This window comes from Orycteropus afer, unplaced genomic scaffold (assembly GCF_000298275.1).
Source record: "Orycteropus afer afer isolate SDZICR_OR568_19922 unplaced genomic scaffold, OryAfe1.0 scaffold00117, whole genome shotgun sequence".
NCBI classification, from domain to species: domain Eukaryota; kingdom Metazoa; phylum Chordata; class Mammalia; order Tubulidentata; family Orycteropodidae; genus Orycteropus; species Orycteropus afer.
Window position 1 is genome coordinate 3,256,756 of NW_006921704.1, and position 15,963 is coordinate 3,272,718.

The 15,963-nt window shown below is 41.9% G+C and overlaps 1 protein-coding gene across 1 annotated transcript in view; it reads left to right on the top strand.

Moving 5' to 3' along the window:
- ABCC4 (ATP binding cassette subfamily C member 4) overlaps positions 1–15,963 on the top strand; it is a 441,806-nt gene that overhangs the window by 181,142 nt on the left and 244,701 nt on the right. The window contains exons 8-9 of the mRNA XM_007944012.1: positions 8,304–8,405; positions 14,951–15,040. Of these exons, the coding sequence (XP_007942203.1) occupies positions 8,304–8,405; positions 14,951–15,040 (192 nt within the window). The remainder of the gene's footprint in view (positions 1–8,303; positions 8,406–14,950; positions 15,041–15,963) is intronic.

A 15,963-nucleotide genomic window follows, 5' to 3' on the forward strand; every position in this document is an offset into this window, starting at 1 on the left:
ACTTTGAAGGTGAAAATGGCAGCAGGAGGGGTCTGCTGATATCTGACCAGGTTTGTCTAGGAAGTTCAGACACAGATAAGCTAGAAGTTTGGTTGTTGTTGTTGTTGTTAAGTGCCGTCGAGTCATTTCCGACTCATAGCAACCCCATGCACAGCAGAAAGAAACACTGCCCGATCCCGCGCCAGCCCCACAATCCCTGCTATACTTGAGCCCATCACCGCAGCCACCATATCAATCCATCTCGTTGAAGGCCTCCCCCTCTTTCGTCGACCCTCCACCCTACCAAGCATGACATTCTTCTCCAGGGAATGGTCCCTTCTTACAACATGACCAAAATAGGTGAGATGAAGTCTGGCCATTCTTGCTTCCAAGGAGCATTCTGGCTGCACTTCCTCCAGGATAGATCTGTTAGTTCTTTTAGCAGTCCATGGTACTTTCAGCATTCTTTACCAGCACCACAACTCAAAAGCATCAACTCTTCTTCGGTCTTCCTTATTCATTGTCCAGCTCTCACATGCATACGAGGTGATTGGAAATATCATGGCTTGTGTCAGGCGCACCTTAGTCCTCAAGGAGATATCCTTGCTCCTCAGCACTTGAAACAGTTCCTTCGCAGTTGACTTTCCCAATGCTACATGTCGTCTAATGTCCTGACTGCTGTTTCCGTTGGCATCGATTGTAGAACCAAGCAACGTGAATTCTTTTGACAACCTCAATCTTCTCTCCCTTTATTGTGATGCTGCTCATTGGTCCAGTTGTGAGGATTTTTGTTTTCTTTATATTGAGACATAATCCATACTGCAGACTGGATTCTTCAACCTTCATCAGTAGGTGCCTTAAGTCATCCTCACTTTCAGCAAGCAAAGTTGTATCATCTGCATATCTCAGGTTGTTAATGATTCTTCCTTCAATCGTCATACCACGTTTTTCTTCATATAGTCCAGCTTCTCGGATTATTTGCTCAGCATATAGATTGAATAAGTGTGGAGAAAGGATACAACCCTGACACACTCCCTTCTTGATTTTAAACCATGTAGTGTCCCCTTGTTCTGTTCGAACGACAGCCTCCTGGTCAAGGTACAGATTCCTCATGAGTACAATCAAATGCTCGGGAATTCCCATTCTTCTCAATGTTCTCCATAAGTTGTCATGATCCACACAATCAAATGCCTTTGCATAGTCAATAAAACACAAGTAAACATCTTTCTGGTATTCTTTGCCTTGAGCCAAGATCCATCTGACAACAGCTATGATATCCCTTGTTCCATGTCCTCTTCTGAATCCAGCTTGAACCTCTGGAAGTTCTCTGTCAATATACTGCTGCAAACATTTCTGAATTATCTTCAGTAAGATCTTACTTGCATGCGATATTAATGATATTGTTCTATAATTTCTACATTCTGTGGGATCGCCTTTCTTTGGAATGGGCACAAATATGGATCTCTTCCAGTCAGTTGGTCAGGTAGCTGCCTTCCAAATCTCTTGGCATAATTGAGTGAGTGCCTCCAATGTCCTTTGTGAGGATGAATGCCACGCCATTCCTTTTCAAACTATCATTCCCGGCATAGTAGATCACATGGTTGTCTTATTCAGAATGGCCAAAACCAGTCCATTTCAGCTCAGTAATGCCGAGGATATCAATCTTTATGTGTTCCATTTCCTTTTCAACAACTTCCAATTTTCCTAGATTCATACTTTGTACATTGCATGTTCCGATGATTAATGGATGTCTGCGGCTGTTTCTCTTCGAGTGGTGCCACATCAGCAAATGAAGGTCTCGAAAGCTTTCTCTTTTCCATATGAGTAAGGCTGGGTTTACTCAGATGTTGCAGCTCTTTCCCAGTCCTATTTTGAGAGCCTTTTAGCCTAAACGGATTATTCCTAAAGGTGCGTGGTAATGTACCAAACAGTGTTTCTTTGCTATTCAAGGTTTTCCCTGGCCAATTCTTTGAGAAGTTGACGGCCTCTTCCTTCTTCCTAGTCTGTCTCAGTCTATAAGCTGGGCTGTTACCTGTGCACCAGGTGCATCCCTCTGGGTTTTAAACACCAGAGGCTCAGCCTCAAAACTCATGTCTACCTGTCACCACAGTAGGACAAACCAACAGACAAGTTTGTCCTGCTGTTGGAGACCTCTCATATCACACTCACCTGGGTCCCTGTGGCTAACTGTTCCTCTGTCTGGCTTCCTGTCTTTTAATCCCCTTTCTCCTGCTCTTCTGGCCTGCTACTCTGGGCATCCCTGCGTTGTCTCTCCTCACCTGTAACCCTGGGGCTGACTGCTCTTCTGTCCGGGTTCAAGGCTTTTATTCTCTTTCTCCTGCTCTTCTGGCCTGCTACTCTGGGCGTCCCTGCGTTGTCTCTCCTCACCTGTAACCCTGGGGCTGACTGCTCTTCTGTCTGGGTTCAAGGCTTTTATCCCCTTTCTCCTGCTCTTCTGGCCTGCTACTCTGGGCGTCCCTGCGTTGTCTCTCCTCACCTGTAACCCTGGGGCTGACTGCTCTTCTGTCTGGGTTCAAGGCTTTTATCCCCTTTCTCCTGCTCTTCTGGCCTGCTACTCTGGGTGTCCCTGCGTTGTCTTTCCTTACCTGTAACCCTGGGGCTGAAATTTGGTAGGCACATAAAATTTGAAACTGTCTTCTTTAAGCTTGCTATAGCACTGGCCTCTGTACCCTGGGAGACAGTATATTGGGCCATCTTGGATGATTTCCAGTAAGATCATTTTGGGGAGCCCTAGGAATAAAATTTACCACCTTTGACGTGGTACTATGGTACACACCCGCAGGGCAGACCTACATCTGGGCTTTGTAATGTAGCATCTTCTCTTTAACACACACTTTTCAATATCTTTTCTCTGTACACAGAAAATAAAGGATTTATTAGAAAGTTACAGGTCCAAGAAGTCCGCTCTATTTTTCTGTTAGTATGGAAAGGGGACTGATGGTCTTGGCATTGAACAAGTCCAATAGGATTATAAAAGATCATGGCTTAACTTCAAAGCACTGAAAGTCTTCAGCGACTTTTGCATCCAGTAAAACATGTCTCTGAGGTTATACTGTTAACAAAAATGCTTAAGTTTTTGCCTCCCAGCCACTCTGAAGTAAATCTTTTTTGGCTCGAGTTCTGATGCCTGATACTTTCCTGCATGACCTGTTCTGAGGATGCACTTCACTGCTATAATGGCAATTTAATTTCAGCTTTTTCTCCAACCTGAGTACTAGAGAAAATTCAACCAGCACTCCTGGCACTTTTACAAACTATTCATGTGTTGAATGGAGTTTCATTTAACTGCTAGGAGATTATAACGTCTTTTCCACTCAGACCTGTTGTTAATGGACAGATGCTCAATAGATTTAATTCCTTACTTTATAGTTGTTTTTTTTTTTCTTTAAGAGGGAAGTTAGGTAATTGGCATTATAATATGCATCACTGAATATTGAATTTTATGTCTTGGTAATATACTGAAGCCAAAATCAGAATTTTATTCTGTTTAGGTAAGAATTATAACATGTAACTTGTAGTTTGCTGCTGTGCTAGCTCATACTTTGTGAGGCTGTAGCAATGTGGTTAATGATTTGATTAAACCAGATATATAATCTGTTTGTCCCTTTAACATATATCTGTGATGTGTTGCTTCTGTGTGAGGCATTGTGTTACTAGCATTGGGACTATATTTATGTGCAAGTATAAATAATGTATGAATGGCATAGTCTCTATCTTCTGCATAGCCCTGTGGGGGTTCAGAGGTGGAGAGGTCAGGACCAGCTGGGAGCATCCTAAACTGGTTCCCAGTAGGATTAGCATTTGAGGTGAGTTTCCAAGGACAGAGAGGATGAAGGGAAATGCCATTTGGGTGTATGGATTTAGATGTTGATAGATCACTGAAGGGCTTTGAGAATGGTGGACTTTATCAGAGGTGATTTAAGATAATCATTAAGGAGTGGTGTTTGGGGTAGGTTTAGTGGTACTGGGGAGTGCTGGGAATGTACCAGGAAGTATAGGGAGACCCATGAAAAATTATGTCAGTATTTCAAGCATGCAGTAAGTAGTAAGTGAGATTGTAAAATTGGGTTGTTTCAGGAGGACTGAAGAATTGGAGAGAGGTGAATTGTGGCAAAACAGGCAAGAAATAGGTAAGACTTGGTACCTAGTTGGCTATGAAAGAGATGGAGGTGGAATGGAGAGTGAAATCAGAGAAGCTGTGGGTTTAAAACCTGTAGAAGTATCATCAGACTAGTTTCTGTCTGCACATTGCACCTCCTTGCTAGACATGGCCTTGGTGGCAGGTGGAAATCATGATGCCCAATCCCGCATAGGTTCTCAATAAGGTTGGGTGGATGGATAAGTGAAAGAAGGGATGAATAGCTACTAGCAGGGTGTTTGGGAGAAATACATAGAAACAAGTGGATGTTCTGTTCACAATTTTCCTACCCAGAAGTAATTTTCATTTTCACATTTTATGAGCTATTCTTTTGATAAGGAGTTCTGGTAGTGTAGTGCCTAAGGCACTTCACTGCTAACCAGAGGGCTGGCTGTTCAAACCCACCAGCCACTCCTCAGAAGGAAGGTTGGGCAATCTACTTCCATAGTGATACTGCCTTGGAAACCCAAGGAGGGGTCACTATGAGTCGGGTCCGACTTGATGGCACATAACAACAACAACAACAACAACTTTTGATATAGAAAGTTGGAGTAAAATTTTATGCTTTGTCAAGTGTTAGACAAGAATTTTAAGAACTTAAAGGATTTTTAAGGACTGAAAGGAGGGTTAGGAGCCCTGGTTGCACAGTGGTTAAAGTGCTCTGCTGCTAACTAGAAAGTTGGTGCTTTGAACCTACCAGCTGCTCATTGGGAGGAAGATGTGGCATTCTTCTTCCATAAAGATTTACAGCCTTGGAAACCCACCCTATAGGGTCGCTGTGAATCGAAATTGACTCAATAAGTATGGATTTGGTTTTGGGTTTGCAAAAGATGTTTACAGTTTTCAGAGCAATAGATGACTTATTTATATGTTGTTTTCTCTTAAATCTTTTTACATGCTTATTTCACTTATTTTCTTTGTTAGAATTAGTTTTGTCTGTCAGTTTGTTTTAATGTGGTGGCTTGTATATTGCTATGATGGTGGAAGCTATGCCACTGGTATTTCAAATGTTGGTGGGGTCACCTACAGTGGACAGGTTTCAGTGGAGATTCCTGACCAAGACTGGTGAGGAAGAAAGGCCTGGCAGTCTACTTCTTAAAATTAGCCAATGAAAACCCTGTGGATCACAACAGAATATTACCCAGCATAGTGCTGTCAGATGAGTCTCAAGATACACTATGACCACAGCAATGGATTTGAGCATACCAATGTTTATGAAAATAGTGTAGGACTGGGCAACATTTTGTTCTGTTGTCTGTGAGTTGGAGCTGATTCGATGGCAGCAAACAGCAAGAATAGTTTTGCCTTTAGGTTGTAGGCTACCCGAGCTTTAGCCACTTACAAATGGTAGTTTATTTTTCTCTTGTGCAAAAATTCTTACAGTGCTCCATACCCCCCCCCCCCAAAAAAAAAACCCAAAAAACAAAAAACCAAACTCACTGCCATCTAGTTGAATCCAACTCATAGCAACCCTTCCTTGGATTTCCATGGTGGTATCTCTACAGAAGTGGATTGCCTAATCTTCCTTCCAAGGAGTGGGTGGTGGGTTTGAACTGCCAGCCTTCTGGTTAGCAGTCACATGCCTTAGACACTATACTACCAGAGCTCCTAGCTCCATAGAGCTCCATAGCTAGTATGACGTCCCGTGGTATTAGGAACCTAGACTCTTCCTGTCTTAGTACTCCTTTGTATGTGTCATTCACCATAATGACAGCATCCAAAGCCATTATAGCAGTATGGAGGAAGTTTCCTGGAAAATTTCAGTTTCCATTGGCCTGAACTTGGTGACCTGGCTACACCTAGGTGAATGGGAGGCTGAGAAAAGTAGTCTTCCCAAGCTGCAATGTGCCCAACTAAAAATGAGGGTTTTTGTTACCACAGAAGAAATAGAGCAGATTTTTAAGAGAGCCAAAGGTCTCTGCTATGTGATCAAATATCTGGAGTGGTGGTGGAATGGACTGTTTATTAAATTTTTATACTACTATAGCTTATCTCATTGCATGATGTCTAGCACTTGTGCAAGAGGGAGTTTTCCTATATATCACTATGTTAGTTTTGAAATGGTTAGCAAGACTTTGTTTTATACCACTGAATAGTATTTATTGAATGGCTGTAGATTAGTGTGGAAAATATCAAGAAATAGAAGGTATAGCCATTCTTGCTGTTGAGGTGAGGGAAAGAAGTAAGGAGGAAAGACAAGTGATTGTGAATGGATACTTATAAATATTTTAAGAGATAGAAACTCAATTAAAAAAAACTCACTCACTGCTGTCTAGTTGTCTTCGACTCATAACAACCACTCCTTGGGTTTTTGAAGTGGTATCTCTACAGAAGTAGATTGCCCAGTCTTCCTTCCGAGGAGTGGCTGGTGGGTTTGTACCGCCAGCCTTCTGGTTAGCAGTTAGATGCCTTAGTAACTATGCCATCAGAACTAAGGACATTTTATTTTTTTTTAGAATGATAACGTAAATGATCATTTTTGACAAGGATTGATTTGAAATACAGGAGAAGAGCACAGTGAACCTTAATGTCCTCACTCACACACTAAATACATAGTTAACTATCTCAACAGCTGCTGTTGAGTTGACTCAAGTTGACCTTCCATACAAAAGGACGAAACGCTGGCCCTGTGTCGTCATCATGACCTGGGGCATGTTTGAGGCCATCATTGAAGCTATTGTTTGGATCCATCTCACTCAGGGTCCCCCTTGCTCTCATTGGCCCTCTGTGTCACCAAATATGATTTTGTTTTCCAGTGATTGATTCCTCCTGATGACATGTCCAGAGTAAGTGTTCTGGTTACCTAATGCCACTCTGACAGGAATATTAACCACAGATGGGATAGCCTTAACAAACAGGAGTTTATTCTCTTGCAGTTTGGGAGGCTAGAAATCTGAGTTCGAAGTGTCAGGTTCTAGGGGCTGGGAGAAAGCTCCTCAGCCTTGGGCTTCAGCTTTGCCTCCTGCTCCTGGCCCACTGAAGCTCGAGGCTTTTCTTTATTCAGATAGCTGCTGGCTGTGAGGCTGCCAAGCCGAAGGTTGACAAGTAACAAGATGTTACCATACCACATGGCAGGCCATTCATTCAAGTCCATTGAAAGTCGCAGGGTCAGCAATGCATGGCAGTCTGCTGAAGAATGATACGGCTATATGCAGGGTACAAGCTTGCCATAAACTAGAGACCATTCCCAAAGCTGTTTCTTACATACGGGAAGCAGAGCACATACCCAAAGGCAGCTACTCAGCTGCTCACAGTAGATTCTGTCATGGAGTTGATTACCAGTCCCATCATGGGGAATACTATATCCAGCTGCCCAGCCACTCAACCAGGCCCAGCCAAGTTGACAGACAAACTCAACCACCACAGCAAATGAGTTGAATAACGTTCTGCTTTGATCGATAGGGTTTTCATTGGCAGATTTTTGGAAGTAGATGGTCAGGGCTTTCTTCCTAGTCTCTCTCAATCTGGAAGCGCCTCTGAAACCTAGCCACCACGGGTAAATACTGGTGGTCTACCTTCCAGAATCACAGCCACATGTAAGCCCCCACATTATGACAAACTGACAGATGTGTGGTGATTTGACATGCAGAGTAAGAGAAGCAGAATGAACGTAAGTGTTCCACCTGAGGGCACAGAATATAGACAGGCAGAGCTTCGGGTCACTTCTTGTTCTGTACCAGCGGCAGTTTCTGAAGGCCTGGGAATCATCTTCATCTTTGTGTCCCCAGTGGAGATTTAATAAATATTTACTGAATCACTGCTTGCCACTGTCCATGTTTATTGTTTATAACAGAAAAATAAAACAATAAAAAGTGTCCAGGTTCTAAATATGTACAAGTTGGGAGCAATATAATAGGGAGAAACCGGCACACTCACTGAGAAAGACAAATTGTTGCCTTATGGCCACTAACTCATTCACTCTCATGTGTATGTCTATGCATATATGTGTATGTGGATATGTATGTGTGTTTGTGTGTGTGTATCTCTATCCCTATATCTCTCTGTCTGTCTCCATGTTCTGATGCGAACCAACACCTTAAACACATACAACGATAATGAGGCTGTATAAAGTTTTATACATTGCAAATTCCAGGAAACCAGTTATTTTTGTTGGTGCTTTTATTTCTGCAGTATTAAGTGATCTTTATTTTTCCCTTCTCTTTAGAACTTTTTGTTACTTGACGAGATATCACAGCGCAATACTCAGCTGCCATCAGATGGTAAAACGATAGTGCATGTGCAAGATTTTACTGCTTTTTGGGATAAGGTAACAAAATCTCCGTTACAAGATTATGGCTAAAAGACAACTGATGACATTGATTCAGTGTAGAATTTTGAGTACGTATGGCATAAAATGTGACTTGCTTATTTAATGAAAGTATGCTATAAAAATTCTCAAAATTAGAAATAAAGGGTTCGGTTAATAGAGATTAACTGAAGGAGTTTGGCAAATTTTTCACTTGTCTTCAAAACAGCTTGCAAATTGTTACCTTATTTTGAAGTTAATGTACATAAATTTAGGCATTTGTTAGAATTTACAGGATTAGATAGAAAGGATTGCATTGACTGGGTTAAGCAATAAATACAGTTATAAAGTGTTACAGATGAGAGGCTTTGGGGAAACGGTTTTTACCTTGATGTTACTAGACCGTGTTAATATATATTGAGAAAGGCCCTCCTGATTTGAAATTTTGCTACGAGGTGGGGTTGGAGCTCACCCTGCGGATGGTGCTACCTTCTTTGATAGTGGCCATGGACAGCAAGAAGGCAGCAGCTGGCAGAGCATGCCCCATCAATTCCCAAGTCAAAGATTTCGTTGTGTGGCAAGCTGGCAGGTAGAATATATGGAGCAACAAGTATTTTCTATAAGGGGCTTTGGCGGTCCAGTGCTTAAGACATTTGACTGCTAGCCAAAAAGGTCGGTGGCTCCATAGAAGAAGAATGAGGCAATCTGCTTCCTTAAAGATTTACAGCCTTGGAGACCCAATAGGGGGTCACTGTGAGTTGGAATTAACTAGATAGCAGTAAATTTGCTTTAGGCAAACGGGAAAACAACAGATTCTCCTCTCTCAAGAAGTTCTCAGGCTTGTAGATTGAACATCTCCTGAGCCCATAACTAAAATTCTTTCCTCACCTGACTCTGTGGCCTTATGCACAAACTTTCCTGTCTCAGTATGGTCTAGTCAAGAAAATGAGACTCACACCATATAGTTCAGGAGAGTGAATGTCATGCAGGGAATAATACTTAGTGAGGCAACCAGAGATTAGCAACAGCAGGAAGCTGCTGCTGCCTCTGGGAATGCAGGGACATGGGGAAGAGGTGATATCTACCAGAGGACTGCCTGGTGGGAGCAGAACCCAAGAGCCAGGGTTACAGGCATGAGTTGGGCACTGGGAGTGTGGAGCTGATATAGCCACTGTGGCAGAGGCTGCTTGAAGCAGGTGAGAAGTACTGGTGATACCAGCCTTGACAGCTCTCATGCTTCCCAGTCTCAGACTAGTAGTCTCTCTCTCCATGGCCGAACTTGAGGTGACAAGGGGGTCTGGGAAATGTGGTTTCCAGGAGCCAACTCCCAGAGATTCTGAGATGGAACATGCAGGGGAAGGATGGAGAATACTGCCGAGAGCAAACTGGCCTTTCACCAATATACTTTTCCATCCCACTGTGGTTCCCCCTAGTGGTGGGAATGTTGGTGGAGCAGATGTTGAAACTTGTGTGCCCTCAAATCCCCAGAACTACCCCATAGTGTTTCATACAGTCTAATGTTTCCAGGAGCAAATAGCCAGGTCTTTTCTCCAATGGATCAGCTGGTGGATTTGAACTGCCAACCTTTCAGTTAGCAGCCAAATGCTTAACCATTGTGCCACCAGGGCTCCTTTGAAACTCTATAGACCCTTCCTTTCTTTTCATCCTGTGACTCTAAATATTGTACTACCTGCATCATGTTTGCCTAGTTCTGACTTAATGCCTGCTATGTGCCTAAGGCACTTGACTGCTAACAGGAAAGCTGGCAGTTCAAACTCACCAGCCACTCATTGGAAGGAAGGTTGGACAATCTACTTCCATAGTAATAATGCCTTGGAAACCCAAGGAGGGGTCGCTATGAGTTGGGTCTGACTTGATAGCACATAACAACATCCCAACCAATAGGAGCTCTGATGGCATGGTGCCTAAGACATTTGACTGCTAACCAGAAGGTTGGTGGTTCAAACCAACCAACCGCTCCACAGAAGGAAGATGGGGAAATCTACTTCCGTAAAGATTTACCACGTGGGAAACCCAGTGGGGGTCACTATGTCAGAATCAACTGGATGGCAGTGGGTTTAGATTTGGATCCCAACCAAGAGAACAATAGTGTATCCCTAAATGTATGTAACTCGTATAAAATATGTTACCTAACCTAACAACTTCTCCCTTTTAATATAGATTTTTTTCCTGATTGACATAATAAATTCAAAAAACCAAAACTAAACCCACTGCCATCAAGTCAATTCTTACTCGTAACAACCCTGTGGAACAGAGTAGAACTGCCCCTAGTGTTTGCAAGGCTGTAAATCTTTACAGAAGCAGATTGCCTCATCTTTCTCTCATGGAATGGCTTGTTAGGTTCAAACTGCCGACCTTTCGGTTAGCAGCCATATGCTTTAACCACTGTGCCGCCAGAGGTCCTTAATAAACTTAAAGGATATGTAGAAAGCACCATTAAAGTTACATTAAAGAGCACACTCTATGTGAATGCCATTGTGTTAGATAAAGCACTGAACTAGCTAATGCACACATTGCATGACTCATTACTAAATTTCTTTGTACTAAGCTATACAACACTGTAAAATGAACTGTTTAGTTTCCCCCACCCCTGAGAACTTCATGCTACTATACTTTTTTTTTTTTTTTTTTTTTAAATCTTATACAGTACTACAGAGTGTGCCCCATTCTGTTTTCTTGGCCTTGTCTATGGAGTGGTTATGACCTTAGGGTATAGTTAGTAGTGGATGCATCATTGGGTGGGAGTAGGGTGCAGGCATTTGGGTTTGGAGAGTAGCTGAGGGAGATTGAGGAACACGCTAGGCTGAGGCATGGATTCGTCACCAGTTCTATTGGATAGTCAGTGAATATTTTGGGGAAAGTTTTATCATTAACCTGGGTCTCATTTATAAAAAGAATGGAGTTGGTCTTAGCTGCTAAGCTTTAAAGGGTATGATCTTGTGGGGACCTTTAAGCTCCATTTAAAAAAAAAACACAAACAAACCAAATATACTGCCATCGAATTGATTCTGACTCACAGCGACCCCCTTTGGGTTTCTGAGGTGGTAATCTTTAAGGAAATAGATTGCCCAGTCTTCCTTCCACAGAGTGGCTGGTGGTTTCGAACCGTCAGCCTTCTGGTTAGCAGTCATAAGGCTTAGGCACTATGCTACGGGAGCTCCTAAACTCCGTTTAGGCAGGGATTTTTGTCAGTTTTGTTCACTTCACTTCTGAAACCCCAGGGCCTAAAATGATGTCTGGCACAGATTAGATTCTGGTCAATACTTGTTTTGTCAGTGGGCTTGTCCCTCTATCTGTCCCTTGGGTCTGCATAGAGGGATAACTGGCAGAGGAAGGGCCATGAACCCCTCAGCTGTTGAATGCTGCCCTCTTGTGGTGACATTAAAGCAGTACTCCCAACCTGAAGGCTACTGTCAGGGAAGGAACCTACCCATCTGGCCCTAACAAGAAACTGTCATGTGCAATGATAAGAAATTGATTTTTGTTTGTGGCTCATCGTTGTTTAGTCATAGCTTAATAAAAACTATTAAAGTAGGCAGTAGTTTTTAGGTATCTAGGAAGGAGTGGAGAAACTTGAAAAAAATGTTTCTCACATATCAAAGTCCAGTTTTTATTGATAGTTTATATGTTGTTGCTCTGTGCTGTTGATCAATTCTGACTCTGAGTGACCCTTATTGGCCCTCTATAGAGTAGAAATGCCCCATAGAGTTCCCTAGGCTGTAATCTTCACAGCAACAAACTGCTCTATCTTTCTCCCGCAGAGCAGCTAGTGGGTTCAAGCCACAGACCTTTCTGTTAGCAGCTGGGCACTTAACCACTGTGCTACCAAGGATCCTTGATAGTTTATGTAATTCTGGGTAGTTTGCAATTAAAAATAATAGTAAGTGACTGTTTTATAATCAATTCAGTTATTTCTGGAGGAGCTTTTTATTTTGAAGATCATTCAGACATTTTACTAATCACACGTATTCCACTGGTCATGTAGAGCGAGGTTGTAGCACTTATATCAAGAAAGTTTAAATTTGCATGTGTTTGTGTTGTTGTTGTTAGGTGCTGTCGAGTCAGCTCTGACCCATAGCGACCCTGTGTACAACAGAATGAAAAACTGCCGAGTCCTGTGCCAGACTCATAATCCTTGCTGTACCTGAGCCCATCGTTGCAGCCATTGTGTCAGTCTATCTCATTGAGGGCCTTCCCCTTTTTTGCTGACCCTTCACTTTACCAAGCATGATGTGTGTTTGTGGGAAGGATTATTAGCTCAGCTGATCAAAATAAGCTTCTTTAGTTTATCAGTGGGTTTGCTTCTTCCCCAGCCTCTCCCCTTTGCTGTCTCAGAGTTGCAGGGGTGTTCTCCTGAGTGGTATATGAGTGCATTTCTCCACCGTTGAGGTATTCTAGAATCCAACAAACGGGGAATAAAGAAATTAAACATCATAGAAGGTGGCAGTGCCTTTGTTTAACTTTATCATTTTTCTGTAACATAGAAGAGCATTTCCCAAAATGGGTTTTATAGAACATTAGCTCCTTAGTAGTTCATTTAGAAAAGAATTTTGGGCTCAAGTTTGGTAGATGTCTCAACGACAGGCACACATGGCCAAGGCTTACAGAAGGTCTGGGATAAGGGGATCTGCTTTTCACCCAATCGGCTAATACCTGTTCCCACCTGTTGGAGATACAGATAGAAATCATAATTATGGATGTAATAAAGCCCACTCAGGATTGTCCCCAAATAGCAGCTATTTTTCCTTCAGTTTCAATGGTTACTATCTTCTCATAGTTTTGACATCTGGGTTTAGATGAAAGTTACTATGTTTGGCAAACAGGACTCCTGAAATTCTGTACTCTTAGTTTAAAACCGTCCTTTTGCTTTATTTATGCTGTCTGACATTTGCTTAAAATAATTGATGATTCAAAGTATAGGTGGTGGTTGAATGGGAAAAGAAAAACCTCATTTTGGTCCACATGCTCTACTAAGTCCTCCTTCCACCCCCCTTTAAATCTTCCCAATTGATTTTCTAATATTTGAAGTTTCTATGTAGAGGCAGTTAATCTGGTTTGGTCTTTTACAGAATAAACGATGGAGAAACTAAAAAAAAAAAAAAAAAAACAGACACATGTACACTACACCCTAAATTTAATTAATTATGATTTTTTTTTTTAACATTAGCACTGAGAATTTTCTTGACCTTTGATCCGTATAAAAAACATTAGCTTTTTCACCAGTTTGTAATCAGATCCTCAGTTGAGAAAACCCTAAAATTCCATGCAAACATTTAAAAATCTCTTTGTCTTAAAACATATGGCTTGTTCAGGAATATGCTTTCTGGGTAGCAGAAGGAGTGCTTTAGCCTTTGTGTGTTTAGCCCTTCTGTTGGATAGTCTGTTACAGCGTATGATGCCAGACTTTTCTTTTATAGTAGAAGTACTTTGCTGTTCTTGCTTATCAAGGATAGGAAATGTATGGTACAGGTGTGAAATGGAGGCTGTGTCGCTTTGACAGGATATAATGTTTAATTTATTTATTCCTGGTTTGTTGTTAAATGTTACATCATTTAACCATTACACGAGTTTGTTTACCAACAGTGACTTTATAATGTGAAGTGTTTTCTTCTGCTTGAGCAATACTGAGATTGATTCTTTACCAAGTAAAAATGGAGAGAGATTAAAAACCCATTGTTGTTGAGTTAGATCTAACTGATAGCGACCCCTCCTTGGGTTTCCGAGGCGGTATCACTATGGAAGTAGATTGCCCAACCTTCCTTCCGAGGAGTGGGTTTGAACCGCCAACCTTCTGGTTAGCAGTCAAGTGCCTTAGGCACTATGCCACCAGAGTTCCTGAGTTTGGTTTTTGGAGCGATATTAGAGATTTCAAATCTTGTAATGACAGTAAAGGGCCAGGCATGCCTTGTATTTATGCTGCCACCTTGTGGAGATTATTAAAATAGATAAAAGTCCAGGCTTAAATGAAAACTTGTATTGTTGTTATTTGCCATCGAGTCGGACCCGACTCATAGCAACCCCTCCTTGGGTTTCCAAGGCAGTATCACTACGGAAGTAGATTGCCCCATTTTCTTTCCAAGGAGTGGCTGGTGGGTTTGAACTGCCAGCCTTCTGGTTAACAGTCAGGCACCTTAGGCATTATGCTACGAGAGCTCCCAAATGAAAACTTAGTAATTATTAAAACCTTTCATATAGAATATTCTTTTTAAGAATGTGTTTTTGAGTAATTTTATGTGTACCAAGAAATTCTCATTTTAAGAAGGTGAGCTTGTCATTTTTATTACGTAAATTTTGTGGATATGTAGAGTGGTGTTGATTTGAGAATCTGGTACAAGAATGGGATTTTCTGAGAACAGTAGTTCAAACCCCACAAAGAAATTGGATTGAATTAAAAGGGGGCTCCAGAAGACAATTTCGTAAGGTAGATGGAAAAAGATGTGAGGTGCATTTATGTATCGATGACTATTGTGTTATTTTCTCTATTTTTGAAATGCTTTGTTTTACTTTTTTGACATGAGCACCTTTTTGGAAACTTTCGTTTGTAGGCATCAGAAACCCCAACCCTACAAGGCCTTTCCTTCACTGTCAGACCTCGTGAATTGTTAGCTGTGATTGGACCTGTGGGAGCAGGAAAGGTAAGTTAAATGCCATTTGGCAGCTTGCTATGACATCTCATCCCATATTAAATTCAAATTGGGTTTGAGTCCAAGTTGTGTTTAAAACAGTAACGGTATTTCCCAAAGTGGGTTCTGTGGAATAGGAGTTTTGCAATAAGATTACACAGCCAACAAAGACATGAGAAAATAATTACTCCTGAGGACTAATGGCCCACATGAGCCCCAGCCTCCACAACCTTGAGACCAGAAGAACTAGATGGTGCCCAGCTACCACTGCTGACTCCTCTGAAGGGGATCACAGTAGGAGGTCCTGGATGGGAAAAAATGTGGAACAAAACTCAAAATTATCAAAAATGACCAGGCATACTGGTGTGATAGCGACTAGTGGGACCTCTAAGGCTGTGGCCCTTAAACACCCTTCAGGCCTGGAACTAACTCATCCCCATGGTTCAACTTTCAACCAAATGATAGGCTTTTAAGTGAACAGTGGCATGGTGGAGGTATGCACTCATTAGAACAATCAACCATATGAGATCAAAAGGGCAGCATTTGCCCAGGGATAAAGCTAAGAAGGAGGAGCTCTGGTAGCATAGTGGCTAAAGGCATTTGACTGCTAACCAGAAGGCTGGCAGTTCAAACCCACCAGCCACTCCTCAGAAGGAAGATGGGGCAATTTACTTCTGTCAAGGCAACCCAAGGAGGGGTCGCTGTGAGTTGGGTCCTACTCGATGGCACATACCAACAACAACAAAGCTAAGAAGGTAGAAAGAGATAGGAAAGGACAAAGGGAAATGCTTAACACAGGGAGGAAGTGGGAAGAGTGCTGTTCCATTTATGGTGATTGCCATGAATGTCACAAAATGAAATTTGTATAAATTTATATGGAAAACCAATTTTCTCTGTAAACTTTCACCCAAATCACTTTTTTTAAAAATAATTTT